Consider the following 20,822-nt stretch of genomic DNA (forward strand, 5'->3'; position numbering starts at 1 on the left):
CCCTCTCTATCCACCCGGGCCGCTGTGACGCCAGGCGCTCACGTGACGCACGCCGTCGGACCAGGCGGCCATGTTAGAGAGGGTGGCGGAAGTGGATCAGCCAAGTGGGCGGAAGTGAGGGGAAAATCTGCGACGTGCGATCCGGTGCCGGCTGTGCTGTGTGTGTGTGACTGTCACTGACTGTGTGTGTGCGGGGCCGCCGCCATGAGCCGTAGCTACAACGATGAGTTGCAGTACCTGGACAAGATCCACAAGAACTGCTGGAGGATCCGCAAGGGCTTCGTCCCCAACATGCAGGTGCTGTCCCATGGCCCCAGATTACCCCCCTCCCCACCATCCAGCTGCTGGTAGGGCATGCTGCGACCTGTAGTTCCCCACCACCAGCTGCTTCTGTTTTTTTTTCTCTCCCACGTGTCACAGAGCGCATTGCAGGGTCAGCACCGGGTAGAGTGACAGCAACATGCAGGCTAGGGTGGGCGAGAGCACATGGTGAGGGTAGGGGAACTCTCGGCTTCTTGTAGGCCTAGGGCATGCTGTGGTGAGTCGCAGAGGAGGGGGCGATGAGCCTGTGCCCAACGTTAGGGTGAGCGCACTGTGTCCCGAGTTGCTGAGATCCAAAAGATGGGAGAAGAGGTGGCATGGGTGGTGCTAAGGAGAGCGAAAGGACAGAGGGCCCTGCCAGTGACAGCTTCCACCAAAGATTATATATATATATACATTGTGTTGACAGTCCCATGAGTGCCACCTCAGTTGTGGAAGTATATACACACACAGTATAATCAAGAATGGCTGTCCTGTCTCTGTTATGCGCAGTGGGTGCCGGGGTACACGACTGTTGTACACCCCTACATCCCCCTGGGGCACTGGTAATGGGCAGCATCAAGCAGCGGGTGTTCTCAATGTTGTGGCCGGGAGTTATGCACAATGACGAGAGACGACTAGTGACCGGGTGAATTACAGTTCCAAACAAAAAAAGACGTATAGTAGAGAGAGGACGTGCGCCTAATGGTGTAACATTTAGGAGGTTAAAAGTATGTATGTTATATTCCTCATACCAAAAAGAAAAACTAGTGCTGCTAATCTGTCATGGGATTCCTGGATTAGTAAATACCCTTCAGTAGTCTGTCTGGTGGTATGTGTGTTGTTTTCCTGACTGAGCTGCTTAATCAGTGTATTGAAGGATAAACTCACACTCAAACACCTAAAGGGGAAAACAGACACACACACACGTACGTACATATAATATGACCATTGATTCCCCCATATGAAACCTTACAAAAGAATAAAGTGATAAGCGCGTTCATATGTGACATACATCTCTCTCTGGCGGCCGCGTTTAGGTGGAAGGTGTGTTCTACGTGAATGACCCTCTGGAAAAGTTGATGTTTGAGGAGCTGAGAAACGCCTGCAGAGGAGGAGGTAAGTCCGCACCTAATTCTATCATATTGCATTAACGCAGAATGATGTTTAGACCGGTCACACCTGGCGTTACCATGCCGACTTGGTCATAGAGGTACGGTAACAGTATGGTTTCCCTAGCTGATGGATATCATCAAAAGTACCCTACATGGGGGCGATTGAATTCTCTGCTCTGTGTGGCCGGAAGGGTCGTGGAGGCCGTCTGTGTCAATGAATCTTCACTTATTTTTCCACGGCGTCCCATAGTTACACAGGAAAACAAGTGAAGATTGCTTAGCATAATAAGCAGTGATGTGCGCAGCCAGACATTGCGGTAGCACGTTGTGGAGAATGTATTGCCCCCTGATTTATTAGGATGGAGTAACAAATGAACAAGTCCTTCCCAGTGTTAGTCACAGCGTCAAACCAAACAGCAATTACTCAGCTGGGAATAAGTTGATATCAAATGTGGTAAATTCTCAATTGATATAGTGGAAACTTGTGGCACTGTGGGTTCATTATTGGCATAAGACAGAGCCGCAGCATCTGCAAAATCTTGCGCAATTTACAATTTGCGCATGCTTGGAAAACCGAAAATGGTCTCAGACGTTGCGTCTGCATTGGTAAGTAGCTTTGTGCAAGCCGCATCTGGAATGGACGGAGTCTAATGTGTAATGAGTGGCGGACAAACGGAACAGATGCATCTTATGGGCCTGTAGCGCAATTTGCGTGCGTGTGTGAGGGACCCGGATCTCTGTGGACACAGCCTTTGCACTCTGTACCAGACACTGATCATGGCAGCTACAGAAGAACAGTGAGCGGAGCGACTCGTACTCCTCTAGAGGCACGGACGCTCACATAGATAAGCTGATACCTGCATTACCACACAGTAGTGAGTAGTATCACCTGCTCTTTCCTTTCTCCTTACTTCATACTTGTATTATTGTACTGGGAATGTTACTGACTGTGACTGTATTGTGCTGCGGCCCAGCCGGACTCACTGAGCCTTATATGAGCCTCTGCTACTCCCCTGAGATGCTGCTGTAGCCACACAGAGGGCGTTTGTGCAAACCGCTCCCCGTGTGCAATCGTCCGTGTCACTAGTAGCATCCTATTGGGTTCTGTTTCCTTCGCAGTTTAGCAGATGACAGCAGGCGTCTGATTGGTTTCTATGTGGAACATCGCCTCACTACCCTCACCTGTACATCAGTTGTTGTACTTGCCCCTGTTACTGGGACTTACATAATGTCCGTTTCCTCTGCTTAGGATAATAGTAGCTGACATTAGGATTTGTCCTATAGGGGGAGGTGTATCAAACCTCAGAGAGAAATTGAAAGTGGAGAAGTTTCCCTTAGCAGCTGTCACTTTACAGACTGTGCTAGATAAATGATAGTTATAAGCTGATTGGTTGCTATGGGCAACTTCACTTTATCTCTCTCTTGATACATCTCCCCTTGAGTGGGTTTATATTGTGTTACTTTCATGTTGGGAATGTGTTGCTGTAGCGTCCTGTGTTACGCATGTAGCGGGTATAGAGGGGGAGTGTGACGTACATTGCTTGTAACAGGGAACCGTTACTGCGCCATCCCTTTGCCTGCCCATAATAAATTATTACACCTGACCCTTATCTGCAGCATTTAGATTTTTATAATATATTATTATTTTATTTTAATTTAGCTCCGCAGTAAATTTGTATTTTCCCTTCCAGCGGCCGGTGGGTTTCTTCCGGCAATGAAGCAGATTGGCAATGTGGCAGCGCTACCAGGAATCATCCATGTAAGAATATTATTGCATACCGTTTGCTGCTGTTTATAGTCTACACTCGGGGATTGTCTCCGGGAGGAAGGGAGAAGGAGGGGAGGGGGGGTCTTGGAGGTTTTGACTTCAAATGGCCAAAATTTTGGATGTGACGCTGCGCTGGAGCTGATGTATGCGGTCAGCGTAATACAGTAGTATAATCAGTGATGCATCGTGTCAAGTCTCACAGATTTCACCCAAGAAATGTAGAAGTCACTTTGTACTGTGACTATAATCCAATTTCCCATTCATTTCAGGGCAGACGAAAGAAACTGTCAGGAGAGTTTAGGATCACTGTCTGGGGCATGCCGCTCTTTATTATTATTATTATTATTATCCTTTATTTAAATGGCGCCACAAGGGATCCGCAGCGCCTCATTACACAGTACATAAATGTAAAATCAAAACAGAACAATAGTGACTTACAGTTAATACCATATAAGACAGGTGCAGGGTAAATAACACTGACGTAGGTATCGGGGTGGCAGAAAACCGCGGGATTAGGTGCCGTGGAGGATGGTTTAGGTAAGTGAAGGATGAGCACGAGGGTTGAGGGCCCTGCACTTCCCCTACTGCCCAATACCTGAGAGCACAGACGTGTCCCATAGAGATCAGCAGTTATCACTCTGTGCTGAACGTTCACCTCTATTAGACAGCGCTGGGGAAGTGTATTGTGAGCAGGTGCAGTAATATGTCAGCGTGCAGGGAAATAGCTGCTGATTGTTGTGGCTCCCACGTATAGATGTGATTTATGTATAATACGTATGGTTTAGTGCCAGTATCTTAAGATTACGAACAGTTTGCTGTTATGTTTACCTGCCCTCTCCGTATCCATCCATCCTGGTGGCTGAGTATATGCAGCCGTGACGTCACATGGGTCACGGCGATCCTGCAGTGTCGCACATCTGCTCCTGTGGTTGTTCCGTTTCTGCACTGATTACGTGAATGTGTTTTCTTCCCCCATAGAGGTCCATTGGGCTCCCTGATGTCCACTCTGGCTATGGATTTGCCATTGGAAACATGGCGGCTTTTGACATGACTAACCCAGAGGCTGTTGTCTCCCCAGGTACATTATAATTCTGTCATTCTCTTTACTGTTTACATTACATTGTACAATAGTTATAATTAACTAGTGTTGTCATCAGTCCTGCACACTGCATAGTGTAACAAACCCTGGGGCAGATGTATTAACCTGGAGACGGCATAAGGAAGTGATGTGTGCAAGGTGATAAACGCACCAGCCAATCAGCTCCAATATGTAAATTAACAGGAGCTGATTGGCTGGTGCATGTATCACCTTGCACTTACAGTATCACTGGTTTATCACTGCTTTATGCCATCTCCAGGCTTAATACATCTGCCCCATTATACACCAGGCAGTTCTAGGACATATGATCTATAACTCCCAGCATTCATACACAATGAGCCCCATCTCCAATCTGCCTAAGCCCCGCCCCTGCCTGCCCACAAATGTCCACTAGTGGATGAAAGACCACCCCTTTGTGGCGGCCTATTGTGACTGTCGGGATGGTTTGGGCGATATCTCTTTTACTAAAATATAATGTTTATTTGATGTCTAAAGGATTCTTTCACTTCACTTGGAACAATAGACAAATCTTACTCGGTACCTGACGATGACCCTTCTATTTCCTGCAGGGGGTGTCGGATTTGACATTAACTGCGGGGTCCGTTTGCTGCGCACAAATCTTGACGAGGGCGATGTGCAGCCAGTAAAGGAACAGCTTGCTCAGTCCATGTTTGACCACATTCCCGTCGGCGTGGGATCAAAGGGAGTAATCCCGATGAGCGCCAAGTATGTAGCGGCACAAGTTATTCTCATACGTGAAGTTTAGCTTAAAGTGCTGTTCCTGATGAAGCCTTGTAACTGGTATGGTGTACCAACCTTTCTGTTCTGTTGTTCTAGGGACCTAGAGGAGGCCCTGGAGATGGGTGTGGACTGGTCCCTGAGGGAGGGCTACGCGTGGGCTGAGGACAAGGAACACTGTGAGGAATACGGCCGGATGTTGCAGGCGGACCCTAGCAAGGTTTCCTCCAAGGCCAAGAAGCGAGGCCTCCCCCAGGTGCCTACTAATTCCGTTTTCCCGAGTCACGTTTCTGATCCCTGCTCATAAGGGTCGTACTCGGTCTACTGTTAGTTATCCCCAGGGAGTGGCTGCCTCCTCCCAGGATCATTTCTAGTTGGGTAAAATACTGTTCTAAGAATATAGTAAAACTTTATGTTTGCTAATCTTGTACCCGTTGCCCCTGGGTCAGTGTACCACCGGGTTATCAGGCGGATAGTTTCGTTATCCATACTTTCTCCGCAGCTGGGAACCCTCGGGGCCGGAAACCACTATGCAGAGATCCAGGTGGTGGATGAGATCTTTGATGAGTACGCTGCCAAGAAAATGGGCATTGACCACAAGGGTCAGGTGTGTGTGATGATCCACAGCGGCAGTCGAGGACTCGGGCATCAGGTGGCAACAGGTTTGTGTAGATGCCCTCTGGTGTACATTGCTTATGTCACAACCTGCCCATTATATTTATACAGCGTACGTGAAAAGATATTATATCAGTACATATGGGTCACCCATAGATTGTTCCTCAGAGATGTCCACATGAGCATAGAAAGTGGGTTTAGGGCCCACATTCATCATGGCTTCATTTCCAAGTAGTTTTGGTAGAGACCATATTGGTTCCATGTTCTTTGCTAAGTTGTCCTCTGGCTCTTCTACATGATGACTGCGATGGTCTTCTTGCAGATGCTCTGGTCGCTATGGAGAAAGCCATGAAGAGAGATAAGATCATTGTGAACGACCGACAGCTGGCGTGTGCCAGAATCTCCTCTAATGAAGGGCAGGACTACCTGAAAGGCATGGCCGCCGCAGGAAACTACGCTTGGGTAAACCGCTCATCCATGACGTTCCTCACACGACAGGTATGAGGCGCAGAGCCTGGGGCTGATAGGGAATGGAGAGACGGACGATTGACCGATTTATCTGACGCTGCTCTGTACTGTCTCAGGCATTTGCCAAAGTGTTCAACACGACGCCGGATGACCTGGACATGCACGTGATCTACGACGTCTCGCATAATATTGCCAAGGTGGAGCAACACGTGGTGGAGGGGAAGGAGAGGACTCTGTTGGTACACAGGAAGGGGTCCACGCGAGCGTTCCCACCACACCACCCGCTTATCGCTGTGGATTTCCAGGTGAAAAGTCTTAACAATTAATGTTAGCAAGAAATAGGGAAAATAGATAATGGTTTAGTATGGTCATCCTTCTAATTGTATCTTTCACCAAACTCCACTTCAGTGCCCCATATTTAATGCCCACTCTAATCTTACAGATAAGTTCCCTCTTCTTGTATATTTTATTTCTCTAACGTCCTAGTGGATGCTGGGGACTCCGTCAGGACCATGGGGAATAGCGGCTCCGCAGGAGACAGGGCACAAAAGCAAGCTTTTAGGATCACATGGTGTGTACTGGCTCCTCCCCCTATGACCCTCCTCCAAGCCTCAGTTAGGTTTTTGTGCCCGTCCGAGAAGGGTGCAATCTAGGTGGCTCTCTTAAAGAGTTGCTTAGAAAAAGTTTTTAGGTTCTTTATTTTCAGTGAGTCCTGCTGGCAACAGGCTCACTGCATCGAGGGACTTAGGGGAGAGAATTTCAACTCACCTGCGTGCAGGATGGATTGGATTCTTAGGCTACTGGACACCATTAGCTTCAGAGGGAGTCGGAACACAGGTCTCGCCCTGGGGTTCGTCCCGGAGCCGCGCCGCCGACCCCCTTGCAGATGCTGAAGATTGAAGAGGTCCGGAACCAGGCGGCAGAAGACTTTTCAGTCTTCCTCAGGTAGCGCACAGCACTGCAGCTGTGCGCCATTGTCTGTCAGCACACTTCACACAGCGATCACGGAGGGTGCAGGGCGCGGGGGGGGGGGGCGCCCTGGCAGCAATGTAGAATACCTGTATGGCGAAAAATACATCACATATAGCCCTTGAGGCTATATGGATGTATTTAACCCCTGCCAGACTTCACAATCTCCGGAGAAGAAGCCCGCCGAAAAGGGGGCGGGGCCTATTCTCCTCAGCACACAGCGCCATTTTCCCTCACAGAAAGGCTGAGGGGAAGGCTCCCAGGCTCTCCCCTGCACTGCACTACAGAAACAGGGTTAAAACAGAGAGGGGGGGCACTGATTTGGCGATATACATATATATTAAATGCTATATGGGAGGAACACTTATATAAGGGTTGTCCCTGTATAATTATAGCATTTTGGTGTGTGCTGGCAAACTCTCCCTCTGTCTCCCCAAAGGGCTAGTGGGTCCTGTCCTCTATCAGAGCATTCCCTATGTGTGTGCTGTATGTCGGTACGTGTGTGTCGACATGTATGAGGAAAATGTTGGTGAGGAGGCGGAGCAATTTGCCTGTAATGGTGATGTCACTCTCTAGGGAGTCGACACCGGAATGGATGGCTTACTTATGGAATTACGTGATAATGTCAACACGCTGCAAGTGGGTTGACGACATGAGACGGCCGGCGAACAAATTAGTACCGGTCCAGGCGTCTCAGACACCGTCAGGGGCTTGTAAAAACGCCCATTTACCTCAGTCGGTCGACATAGACCCAGACACAGACACTGATTTCAGTGTCGACGGTGAAGAAACAAACGTATTTTCCTTTAGGGCCACACGTTAAGGGCAATGAAGGAGGTGTTACATATTTCTGATACTCCAAGTACCACAAAGAAGGGTATTATGTGTGAGGTGAAAAAACTACCTGTAGTTTTTCCTGAATCAGATAAATTAAATGAAGTGTGTGATGATGCGTGGGTTTCCCCCGATAGAAAATTATTGGCGGTATACCCTTTCCCGCCAGAAGTTAAGGCGCGTTGGGAAACACCCCTCAGGGTGGATAAGGCGCTCACATGCTTATCAGAACAAGTGGCGGTACCATCTACAGATAGGGCCGTACTTAAGGAGCCAGCTGATAAGAGGCTGAAAAATATCCTAAAAAGTATACACACACATGCTGGTGTTATACTGTGACCAGCGATCGCCTCAGCCTGGATGTGCAGAACTGAGGTGGCTTGGTCGGATTCCCTGACTAAAAATATTGATACCCTTGACAGGGACAGTATTTTATTGACTATAGAGCATTTAAAGGATGCATTTCTATATATGCGAGATGCGCAGAGGGATATTTGCACTCTGGCATCAAGAGTAAATGCGATGTCCATATCTGCAAGAAGATGTTTATGGACACGACAGTGGTCAGGGGATGCAGATTCCAAACGGCACAAAGATGTATTGCCGTATAAAAGGGGAGGAGTTATTTGGGGTCGGCCCATGGGACCTGGTGGCCACGGCAACTGCTGGAAGATCCACCGTTTTTTACCCTAAGTCACATCTCTGCAGAAAAAGACACCGTCTTTTCAGCCTCAGTCTTTTCGTCCCTATAAGATATCTGCCCAGGGATAGAGGAAAGGGAAGAAGACTGCAGCAGGCAGCCCATTCCCAGTAACAGAAGCCCTCCACCGCTTCTACTAAGTTCTCAGCATGACGCTGGGACCGTACAGGACCCCTGGATCCTACAAGTAGTATCAAAGGGGCACAGATTGGAATGTCGAGGCGTTTCCCCCCTCGCAGGTTCCTGTAGTCTGCTGTACCAATGTCTCCCTCCGACAGGGAGGCAGTATTGAAAACAATTCACAAGCTGTATTCCCAGCAGGTGATAATAAAATTACCCCTCCTACAACAAGGAAAGGGGTATTGTTCCACACTATAGGGTGGTACTGAAGCCAGAAGGCTAGGTGAGACCGATTCTAAATCTGAAAAATTTGAACACTTACAAGGGTTCAAATCCAGATGGAGTCACTCAGAGCAGTGATAGCGAACTGGGAACAAGGGGACTATATGGTGTCCCGGGACATCAGGGATGCTTACCTCCATGTCCCAAAATTTGCTTTTCTCACCAAGGGTACCTCAGGTTCGTGGTACAGAACTGTCACTATCAGTTTCAGACGATGCCGTTGGAGTGTCCAAGGCACCCCGGGTCTTTACCAAGGTAATGACCGAAATGAGGATTCGTCTTCAAAGAAAATGGACGACCTCCTGATAAGAACAAGGTCCAGAGAACAGTTGGAGGTCGGAGTAGCACTATCTCAAGTAGTTCTACGACAGCACGGGTGGATTCTAAATATTCCAAAACCGCAGTTGTTCCGACGACACGTCTGCTGGTCCTAGGGATGATTCTGGACACAGTCCAGGAAAAGGGTGTTTCTCCCAGAGGAGAAAGCCAGGGAGTTATCCGAGCTAATCGGGATCCTCCTAAAACCAGGAAAAGTGTCAGTGCATCATTGCACAAGAGTCCTGGTAAAAATGGTGGCTTATTACGAAGCGCTTCCATTCGGCAGATTTCACGCAAGAACTCTTCAGTGGGATCTGCTGGACAAATGGTCCGGATCGCATCTTCAGATGCATCAGCGGATAACCCTATATCCAAGGACAAGGGTGTCTCTCCTGTGGTGATTACAGAGTGCTCATCTTCTAGAGGGCCGCAGATTCGGCATTCAGGATTGGATGCTGGTAACCACGGAGGCCAGCCTGAGAGGCTGGGGAGCAGTCACACAGGGAAAAAATTTCCAGGGAGTGTGATCAAGTCTGGAGAATTCTCTCCACATAAATATACTGGAGCTAAGAGCAAATTTGTAATGCTATAAGCTTAGCAAGGCCTCTGCTTCAAGGTCAGCCGGTATTGATCCAGTGGGATAACATCACGGCAGTCGCCCACGTAAACAGATAGGGCGGCACAAGAAGCAGGAGGGCAGTGGTCAAAACTGCAAGGATTTTTCGCTAGACGGAAAATCATGTGATAGCACTGTCAGCAGTGTTCATTCCGGGAGTGGACGACTGGGAAGCAGACTTCCTCAGCAGGCACGACCTTCACCCGGGAGAGTGGGAACTTCATCGGGAAGTTTTCCGCATGATTGTGAACCGTTGGGAAAGACCAAAGGTGGAAATGATGGCGTCCCGCCCGAACAAAAAACGGGACAGGTATTGCGCCAGGTCACGAGACCTTCAGGCGATAGCTGTGGACGTTCTGGTAACACCGTGGGTGTAACAGTCGGTGTATGTGTTCCCTCTTCTGCTTCTCATAACCAAGGTATTGAGAATTATAAGACGTAGAGGAGTAAGAACTATACTCGTGGCTCCGGATTGGCCAAGAGGGACTTGGTACCCGGAACTTCAAGAGATGCTCACAGAGGACTAATGGCCTCGGGAGCTAAGATGGGATTTGCTTTCAGCAAGAACCATGTCTGTTCCAAGAGGAACCGTGGCATCTGCCTCTAAGAAAGGACCTGCTCCAGCAGGGACCTTGTCTGTTCCAAGACTTACCGCGACTGCGTTTGACGGCATGGCGGTTGAACGCCGGATCCTAAGGGAAAAGGCATTCCGGAAGAGGTCATACCTACCCTGGTCAAAGCCAGGAAGGAGGTGACCGCACAACGTTATCACCACATGTGGTGAAAATATGTTGCGTGGGTGAGGCCAGGAAGGCCCCACGAAAAAAAAAAAAAAAAATTCAACTAGGTCGATTTCTGCACTTCCTGAAAACAGGAGTGTCTATGAGCCTCAAATTGGGGTCCATTAAGGTTCAAGTTTCGGCCCTGTAGATTTTCTTCCAGAAAAAATTGGCTTCAATTCCTGAAGTCCAGACGTTTGTCAAGGGAGTATTGCATATACAGCCCCTTGTGTGCCTCCAGTGGCACCGTGGGATCTCAACGTAGTGTTGGGATTCCTCAAATCATATTGGTTTGAACCGATCAAATCTGTGGATTTGAAATATCTCACATGGAAAGGGACCATGTTGTGGCCCTGGCCTCGGCCAGGCGATTGTCAGAATTGGGGGCTTTGTCTTAAAAAAAGCTCATTTGTTTTTCCATTCGGACAGGGCAGAACTGCGGACTCGTCCCCAGTTTCTTCCTAAGGTGGTGTCAGCGTTTCGCCTGAAACAACATATTGTGGTGCCTGCGGCTACTAGGGACTTGGAGGACTCCAAGTTGCTAGACGTTGTCGGGGCCCTAAAAATATATATATATATATATATATATATATAATTTCCAGGACGGCTGGAGTCAGAAAGTCTGACTTGCTGTTTATATTGTATGCACCCCAAAAGATGGGTGCTCCTGCTTCTAAGCAGACTATTGCTCGTTGGATTTGTAGTACAATTCAGCTTGCACAGTCTGTGGCAGGCCTGCCACAGCCAAAATCTGTCAATGCCCATTCCACAAGGAAGGTGGGCTCATCTTGGGCGGATGCCCGAGGGGGTCTCGGCTTTAAAATTTTGCCGAGCAGCTACGTGGTCAGGGGGGAACACGTTTGTAAAATTCTACAAATTTGATACCCTGGCTGAGGAGGACCTGGAGTTCTCTCATTCGGTGCTGCAGAGTCATCCGCACTCTCCCGCCCGTTTGGGAGCTTTGGTATAATCCCCATGGTCCTGACGGAGTCCCCAGCATCCACTAGGACGTTAGAGAAAATAAGATTTTACTTACCGATAAATCTATTTCTCGTAGTCCGTAGTGGATGCTGGGCGCCCATCCCAAGTGCGGATTGTCTGCATTACTTGTACATAGTTATTGTTACAAAAATCGGGTTATTATTGTTGTGAGCCATCTTTTTTAGAGGCTACTTCATTGTTATCATACTGTTAACTGGGTTCAGATCACAAGTTGTACGGTGTGATTGGTGTGGCTGGTTTGGGTCTTACCCGGGATTCAAGATCCTTCCTTATTGTGTACGCTCGTCCGGGCACAGTACCTAACTGAGGCTTGGAGGAGGGTCATAGGGGGAGGAGCCAGTACACACCATGTGATCCTAAAAGCTTGCTTTTGTGCCCTGTCTCCTGCGGAGCCGCTATTCCCCATGGTCCTGACGGAGTCCCCAGCATCCACTACGGACTACGAGAAATAGATTTATCGGTAAGTAAAATCTTATTTTCTTTGACCCACTGGGTCCTGTTCATCAAGAACTTATTATTATCTTATATTTATATGGTGCCACAAGGGATCCACAGCTCCCACATAAAGAATTTGAAGTTTTGTAGAGAGGTGGAGAGTCTGAGGGGGAGAGGAAGAGAATACCAGAGAAAGGGAGCAGCACGTGCAAAATCTTGGACATAGGAGTGGGAGGAGGTTATCTGTAGGCAGGAGAGGTAACATTTGTAAGTGAGTGTGAGAAGCTTGAAATGGATTCTGAAAGGGAAGGGGAACCAGTGAAGGGCTAGTAAGAGAGGAGAGGTGGACGTAGTGCGTTTTATGAGGAAGATGATCCGGGCAGCAGCATTGAGGATAGATTGGAGTGGAGAGAGGTACTTGTCAGGAATGCCAGTCAGGAGGAGATTACAGTAGTCCAGTCGGGAGATGACCAGTGAGTGAATAAAGGTCTTAGTGGCATCTTGGGTGAGAAAGGGTCTGATCTTGGAAATATATTTGAGGTGGAAACAGCAGATTTGTGAGAGGTGCTGAATGTGTGACTTGAAGGAGAGGGAGGAGTCAATGATTATGCCAAGACAGCGCACTTGGGCGCTAGAGGAGATAGTAGCGCCATCAATAGATAATTAAATTGTGGGGAGTGAGGGTGTGTGGGAGGCTAGGAAGATGATTAGCTCAGTTTTAGACATGTTAAGTTTAAGAAAGAGCTGGGACATCCAAGAAGAGTTAGCAGAGTGACAGTTGGATACACGAGTGAGGAGAGCAGTTGAGAGGTCAATAAAAATGACTTAAAATTCAGATTTATATGGAATGTTTCACGTACAACCTGGTGCCAAAGGTTACTTATTTGAGATGACTGTTTTGGTTCCCCAACTTCTCTTGTTGAACATGCTGCCTGTATGACGAGATTGGGTTGTCAGGAGAAAAGAGTCCAGCTGAGTCCTTGCTTCTTTCGGATAGGGAGCATGTTTTCTGCCAATAATATCTAGGGGGAGCAAGTGGAGCAGTGATGGGCACATGGAAGATGGGGGACCCTATGGCTTGTCTGAACCTCAGACCCCCCGGTTCATCCAAAATGAAATGATGCCCTAATTTATTATCATGCTTCCATGTCTTGATATTTATTAGACCAATACAAATGAAATGCTAAAATAAGTGTCTTTAAACAAAAGTTAATAGTAAGGAAGTGTTATTCCAAAACCTTTTGGGCTCTCATTACTTTTTCCTTTTTTTAATCCGGGACTATTGAGAGCTGACTATTGATGATTGTATATTGCAGCAGTCGGCACTAACCAGGCATCATCATTACTTACAATGTGATTATAGGCATACATGAAAGATAGGAGGTATGGGTTAGCACAACACCACCAGATAAAGCTAATTAGGTCCTTGTAGTGACTGTGATGTATCCTTCCTCAGGCAGAGAGCTTCCATAGCTATGCCTAGCCTGTGTGAATGTAATGGTCCTTCCTCGGGCAGAGAGCCCCTATAGCTATGCCTGGCCTGTGTGAATATTATGGTCATTCCTCAGGCAGAGAGCCCGCATAGCTGTCCCTGGCCTGTGGGAGTATTATGGTCATTCCTCAGGCAGAGAGCCTGCATAGCTGTCCCTGGCCTGTGCGAGTGTAATGGTTCTTCCTCAGGCAGAGGGCCCCCATAGCTATGCCTGGCCTGTGTGTGTAATGGTCCTTCCTCAGGCAGAGTGCCCCCATAGTTATGCCTGGCCTGTGTGAGTGTAATGGTTCTTCCTCAGGCAGAGAGCCCCCATATTTATGCCTGGCCTGTGTGAGTGTAATGGTCCTTCCTCAGGCAGAGTGCCCCCATAGCTGTGCCTGGCCTGTGTGAGTGTAATGGTCCTTCCTCAGGCAGAGAGCCCGCATAGTTATGTCTGGCCTGTGAGAGTGTAGTGATGCATAGAGCACTTATGTGACTGAGAATAAGCCTGTGTCTCCTCACTGCAGCTGACCGGGCAGCCAGTGCTGATCGGTGGCACTATGGGAACCTGTAGCTACGTACTGACTGGCACAGAGCAAGGCATGACAGAGACTTTCGGCACCACCTGCCATGGAGCTGTAAGTACAAAGATAATATGATGTATGTTATTTTACAAAGCCCCTCATGTCTTTATTACTAATACCTGTCTTCTATCCTGAAGGGACGGGCACTTTCCAGAGCTAAATCTAGACGGAACCTGGACTTTCAGGATGTTCTAGACAAGCTGGCGGACATGGGCATAGCCATCCGGGTGGCCTCCCCAAAACTAGTCATGGAAGAGGTGAGTTTTCTGTTCAGGACGTGAATTATAAGAACTGTAATTAATTGACAAGAAGTTACTAGATGGCAGTCGCCCGCCCCAGCTTTTGGTAACACGCGCTTTTGGTAACAGCTATGGGTCACCAAGCACCGATACGGCGGAGAGACGTCTGTTTATACATCAGTGAATATGGCGGCTTTATCTAATTGTGAGAAGGTCCAGGGATGGGGAATTGGGATAAGCTCTAGTGTCCCTGGTTAGCTTGGTGAAACGTACGTGCGTGTCCTGCATCTCACTATAGAGATCAGGCCTCCATTATTACTCTGCCCTGACGAAGCTAAAGTGAAACGTGCACGTGGGCGTTTCAGAGCGGCGCTAGCACGCCAGCTCACCTGCTAATGTGTCTGCATTAAGAAATAATTATATGTGCAATGCTTAGTCTATTCATGTAGTCTTTAATATTATGTACAATGCATGGAACATGTTTGTAGTCAGGGATGGGGATGGGACCGTTGCTTATAATAGAATTTATTAATCAAAATTTGCTCAGCAGCGGGACCTAATGCTTAATATGAGGTAGAACCAGAATCTTAACATACCAGTATAAGCACACCTGACTAACCTAAACCAGCCCATTATGCAGATATAGCTCAATGTTGGTATGGGAAATCAGTGCAATAGACACACACAGTGATAGCATATATATGAATATATGCTGTTAATTTAACTCAGCAAATTATATCGGTATACCCCAATGTAGGTCATGGCAATTCTGTGCAGCAAACACGCATAGAAACACAGTTTATTTCCATCCAAACAGCAAAAAGCTCATGTGGTGGAGCTGTATCCTTTTAAAGTGTATACAAATATCTCCTGCAGGATAGTATATGCTAGAAACGGACACACAGTTCATCTTTAATAAAGGAAGTATAAACCTGCAGCTCTAGCAATAAATAAAGTACAATCCTGCAGCTTCAGTTGTAAATGTTGCAATGTTCAGAACAACACCGTAAGAGTTATGGATTGTTGCAATCTTCAAGACAGCAACAGATTAGTTATACGAGAGAGATATAAATGAGGCATTCTGTTGAACTGAGCCAGCATAATATTTAGGCTGTGGATACTTTGTGTAATAAACGCACACTGCAGACAGCTTATATTTATTCAACATAAATCTATGTGATATAGCTGTATTTTTTATACGCACATGCCCTCTGCAGGTTATTCTGTATAATAAATAAATATAGGAGTGAACATATGATTGGTCAACAGAGGCTCATGGGGTGGAGGTGTATCCTGTAAAAGCCAATATCAATGTCTCCCGCATGATATATTATGCAAGAGAGGGACATAGCAGTTCATCTCTGTTAAAGGAAATAGAAACCTCCAGCACCAATTATAACTTGCAGTATTCATAATAACATCATAGAAGTTATTGCAATTTTTAGGACAGCAACAGAACAGCCACATGAGGGACAAATGAGCCATTTTTGTCAAATTTAACCAGTATAACACTGAGGCTGAGGACATTCTGTGTAATAAACACACACTGCAGACAGCTCATACAATTTATATGGTGGAGTTGTATCTCTGATACGCATATGCCCTCTGCAAGATATTCTGTATAACCAATAAATACAGTAGCATATATGTGACTGGTCAACCGAGGGCAGACGAGCAATCTACAGCCTCAGTGCTAACAGTTATAAATAACTTTTGGGATTGTGTTATACTAGTCACAGATTGCAATAACCCTTGAGAGCGAAACAGAAGAGCCATAGATGAGTTACAATTGCTAAATCATATGCTGTAATAATTGTTCACTGTCGCTGTGTCTAGAATAGATGGAGTTCAGTTCCATGTATGCGTGCATAACTATGGATATGGAATAAAGACTTAGCCGCAAATTCTTAAAGATCATTGGATATAACACTATACCCCTTCATAATTTGAATTGATAAAGGTATCCCAATTAATAAGGGTCCAATTTGAGTAGTCAATAATTTGCGGTTATTTTTAAGCCATTACTGCACACACCTAGGAATTATAAAACCATATAAATCTAATAAAGACACATAGGAGGATCTGTTGTTATTTTTTATTTAATTATATGTAATGTTCGTAATTGTTGTCTCATGATTTTTCACGTTCTCAGGCATTTTAATCATATGAAATTAAAAGTTACATTTTAAATATATTTACCTTTTTCTTGTAAGTGTGCCAACAAAGAGACAATCCTTTTCTTTCTAGTACTTCTCTTCCAATTTATTGTCTATGGCGGCACCCCCACACAACACCATGAATTGGCTCACAATATGAAAACTGGGGTAACTTGTTAGTTTATTATTAGTGTTATTAATCTGACATAAATCCAGTGCAGAGGTTCTACACCTTTTCCCCTTCCCTTGAATCCATAATCATCTGTCAATAACAGAAGCAGAAACATTAAAAAGCCAACATTCTACACATAATATATCCTGCTAAGACTGAGCTCTGGGGTAATATTAATGGAGCACCGGCTGCTGTAGAGCTCATTGTTTTCACCCTCCCTCCTGCTGCTACAATTACATAATGATATCCGCTGTATAAATATATACTTTGTGTGTGTGTAGGGATTTGTTCTGAGTACTTTTTCTGTTCTCAGGCTCCCGAGTCGTACAAGAACGTCACAGACGTGGTGAACACGTGCCATGATGCCGGCATCAGCAAGAAAGCCATCAAACTGCGCCCTATTGCTGTAATTAAGGGCTGAGCGCAGCCAGCAGGGGTTCTGGACTGCGGAAAGAACTGACATCAACACTTAGAACAGGGTCACATGACTGATTTACGCATCATCACTTATCCTCAACCTGACCATGTTTTCATTATATTTTGTTGTTTTTTTCATTTATCCATGAGGGTCATATGGCTGCTTCCTCTGGCAATGAATTGGCCATGAAGTGCTGGATATCACCTCCGCATCTCTGGGGTCAGATCCGCAAGCTCTCCCGTCGCTATGTTTGCGTTTGAAAAAAAATTCTGTTAGTTTTCCTTATATAGACAGTAGAAAAGTTGTGAGAACAGGTCAGGTTGTCAGGATCTCCTAAAATAAAAACAGTGACTTACTCAGTGCCTGGGTCATTCAACTTTGCTGATTAAGAGATATTCAGACAACCTGCGATGCAGATGTTGCTCACTCTGTAGATTATGTACCGGGACGGACACATTGGTCATTCTCCGATGAATTAGAATTAATGGGAGTGTGAAGTTCCAGCAGATACAACCCTGATACTGTACTTCCATTCTGTGCGTCATGCATGATTGGAAAGCTCTGCACATCAGGAGTTGGCAGACACCTCCCCACACCTGTCACTTGTCTAGTGCGGTGTTGGTCATGAAAGACTCCCGATTCCTGTCCGTTCCAGCACCTTTGTTTCTCTGCACCAGTTCTCAGAACTGTCTCTTTTTCTGCTTCGTTCCCTGAGTGTTCTATTCCCTGCGATGCCGGGTGACTATAATCTGTTATCTGGCAGCGGTCTCTTATCAAAGCTTGTCAAATCAGAGAGCAACTGCAATCAGGACGCGATGTGCTGCAGCAGATACAGACCTCTGTATGGGGTGTCTGGGGGCACCAGTGACAACTTTTGGAGATTGTTTGTGTCTCACGCTGAAATTAAAAGCACTACATGCGCTGGTGTTTCAGGGTATTTTCTTTTTCTGTGTGTTGGGGTTTGTTCTTTAGTGTCTTGTTTTGCACTCTGCCTATAATAGTCGTCCCGAATCCTAGCACATAAGCCGTGTCACTGGCTGGGTGATTTTAGGTAGGAGGGTCAGCCAGTGCCAGTAAATAGGGAAGGGAGGGAGGTAGAGCTCAGACTGGCTGAAATTTCCAACTCCCAAGTAGATGGGTTAGAGACACATTATTATAGGCTTTTTGCCATAAAAGGCAACAAAAAAGTTAATTGAACATAATTCACAAGCTGTCTTAATTATAAAATTATTGCTCCTGTGTCACAGTCACACTATGGAATAGGGCTGGCTCTTAGTAAATAGCTTATAGTAATGTTGTGGAGGTCAGTGGTTGGTGAGGCACTACAGCCATTATGTCCGTCGAATCCTGGCGATGACCTGTACCGCAGCCGAGCCAATGCCCGCTACTGCCTCTGAGCCGATGCCCGCTGCCACCGCCAATGGCTTACAAACTCGCCCACCATCAACTGACCCAGCCCTCCGCCACTAATTTGCATCCCAGTCCGCTGCCGCCAATGCCCGCTCATCATACTTGTGATATATTGTACATTTTTATAGAAAAAATAAATAAAAAATTAGTGATTGGGAAGGGAGTGGGAGGAGGACATGAATGAAATTTTGTTGTCCAGGGCTTCCATTAACTTAATGGAGAAGGGTCTGAATGGGTTAAAAAAAATTTAAAAAAATGAGTGAGGTGCCCCCTCCTAAGTATAACCAGCCTCGGGCTCTTTGAGCCGGTCCTGGTTGTTTAAATACGGGAAACACCTGTCCAATTCCCTTCCCCCCCCCCCCCCCCAGTATTTAGACAACCAGCACTGGGCTCTTAGTCCGGTACTGGTTCCAAAAATACGGGGAACAAAAGCTGTAGGGGTCCCCTCATATTTTTAAACCCAGCACCGAGGCTGTCCCCAGCACCCCTGGGCGGTGGGTGCTGAGCTGATAGCCATAAGTGTGTTAAAAAAAAAAGTTTCCCTTACGTCCTAGAGGATGCTGGGGACTTCGTAAGGACCATGGGGATAGACGGGCTCTGCAGGAGACATGGGCACTTTAAGAAAGACTTTAGGATTTTGGGTGTGCACTGGCTCCTCCCTCTATGCCCCTCCTCCAGACCTCAGTTGATTACTGTGCCCAGAGGAGACTGGGTGCTTTTCAGAGCTCTCCTGAGTTTCTGACAGAAAGTATTTTGTTAGGTTTTTTATTTTCAGGGAGCCTGCTGGCAACAGACTCCCTGCATCGTGGGACTGAGGGGAGAGAAGCAGACCTACTTCTGTGAGTTGAAAGGCCCTGCTTTTTAGGCTACTGGACACCATTAGCTCCAGAGGTATCAGCCTCGCCGTCCGTCCCGGAGCCGCGCCGCCGTCCTCCTCACAGAGCCTGAAGGTAGAAGCCACGTGAGTATGAGAAGTTAGAAGACTTCACTGTTCTTCACTGAGGTAACGCACAGCACTGCAGCTGTGCGCCATTGCTCCCATTCACCTCACATACTGTGTCACTGTAAGGGCGCGGGGGGGTGGGGGGTGGCGGCGCCCTGGGCAGCAAATAAACCTCTCCTGGCAAAAGATGGGTATATACAGCTGGCCACTGTATATACCTACGAGCCCCCGCCAAAGTTTTGTATTTTACTCTCCCCTGCTTAGATCACGGTGACAAGAGGGTTTTAAAGTAGAGGGGGGGACACATAATTGGCGCATTGAGTATAAAAGCGCTATCTGGGTAAACATAAATATTGTGTTTTTGTCCTGGGTTATTATAGCGCTGGGTGTGTGCTGGCATACTCTCTCTCTGTCTCTCCTAAAGGCCTTGTGGGGGAACTGTCCTCAGATAATAAGAATTTACTTACCGATAATTCTATTTCTCGTAGTCCGTAGTGGATGCTGGGACTCCGTAAGGACCATGGGGAATAGCGGCTCCGCAGGAGACAGGGCACAAAAGTTAAGCTCTAGGATCAGGTGGTGTGCACTGGCTCCTCCCCCTATGACCCTCCTCCAAGCCTCAGTTAGGATACTGTGCCCGGACGAGCGTACATAATAAGGAAGGATTTTGAATCCCGGGTAAGACTCATACCAGCCACACCAATCACACCATACAACTTGTGATCTGAACCCAGTTAACAGTATGATAAAACGTAGGAGCCTCTGAAAGATGGCTCACAACAATAAACAACCCGATGTTATTGTAACAATAACTATATACAAGTATTGCAGACAATCCGCACTTGGGATGGGCGCCCAGCATCCACTACGGACTACGAGAAATAGAATTATCGGTAAGTAAATTCTTATTTTCTCTGACGTCCTAAGTGGATGCTGGGACTCCGTAAGGACCATGGGGATTATACCAAAGCTCCCAAACGGGCGGGAGAGTGCGGATGACTCTGCAGCACCGAATGAGAGAACTCCAGGTCCTCCTCAGCCAGGGTATCAAATTTGTAGAATTTAGCAAACGTGTTTGCCCCTGACCAAGTAGCTGCTCGGCAAAGTTGTAAAGCCGAGACCCCTCGGGCAGCCGCCCAAGATGAGCCCACTTTCCTTGTGGAATGGGCTTAAACAGATTTTGGCTGTGGCAGGCCTGCCACAGAATGTGCAAGCTGAATTGTACTACAAATCCAACGAGCAATCGTCTGCTTAGAAGCAGGAGCACCCAG

General features: G+C 47.0%; 1 protein-coding gene across 1 annotated transcript; it reads left to right on the plus strand.

Moving 5' to 3' along the window:
* Window positions 1-104: 104 nt before the first annotated feature.
* RTCB (RNA 2',3'-cyclic phosphate and 5'-OH ligase) lies at window positions 105-18,119 on the plus strand. The gene is made up of 12 exons (XM_063929041.1): window positions 105-297; window positions 1,341-1,419; window positions 3,107-3,174; window positions 4,162-4,261; window positions 4,852-5,008; window positions 5,120-5,276; window positions 5,523-5,682; window positions 5,958-6,133; window positions 6,220-6,408; window positions 14,157-14,267; window positions 14,351-14,470; window positions 17,094-18,119. Exons 1-12 carry the CDS (start codon window positions 205-207, stop codon window positions 17,199-17,201), a joined length of 1,518 nt encoding a protein of 505 aa, XP_063785111.1. The 5' UTR covers window positions 105-204; the 3' UTR covers window positions 17,202-18,119.
* The last annotated feature ends 2,703 nt before the right edge of the window (window positions 18,120-20,822 follow it).

This window comes from Pseudophryne corroboree, chromosome 6, assembly GCF_028390025.1.
Source record: "Pseudophryne corroboree isolate aPseCor3 chromosome 6, aPseCor3.hap2, whole genome shotgun sequence".
Taxonomy (NCBI): Eukaryota; Metazoa; Chordata; class Amphibia; order Anura; family Myobatrachidae; genus Pseudophryne; species Pseudophryne corroboree.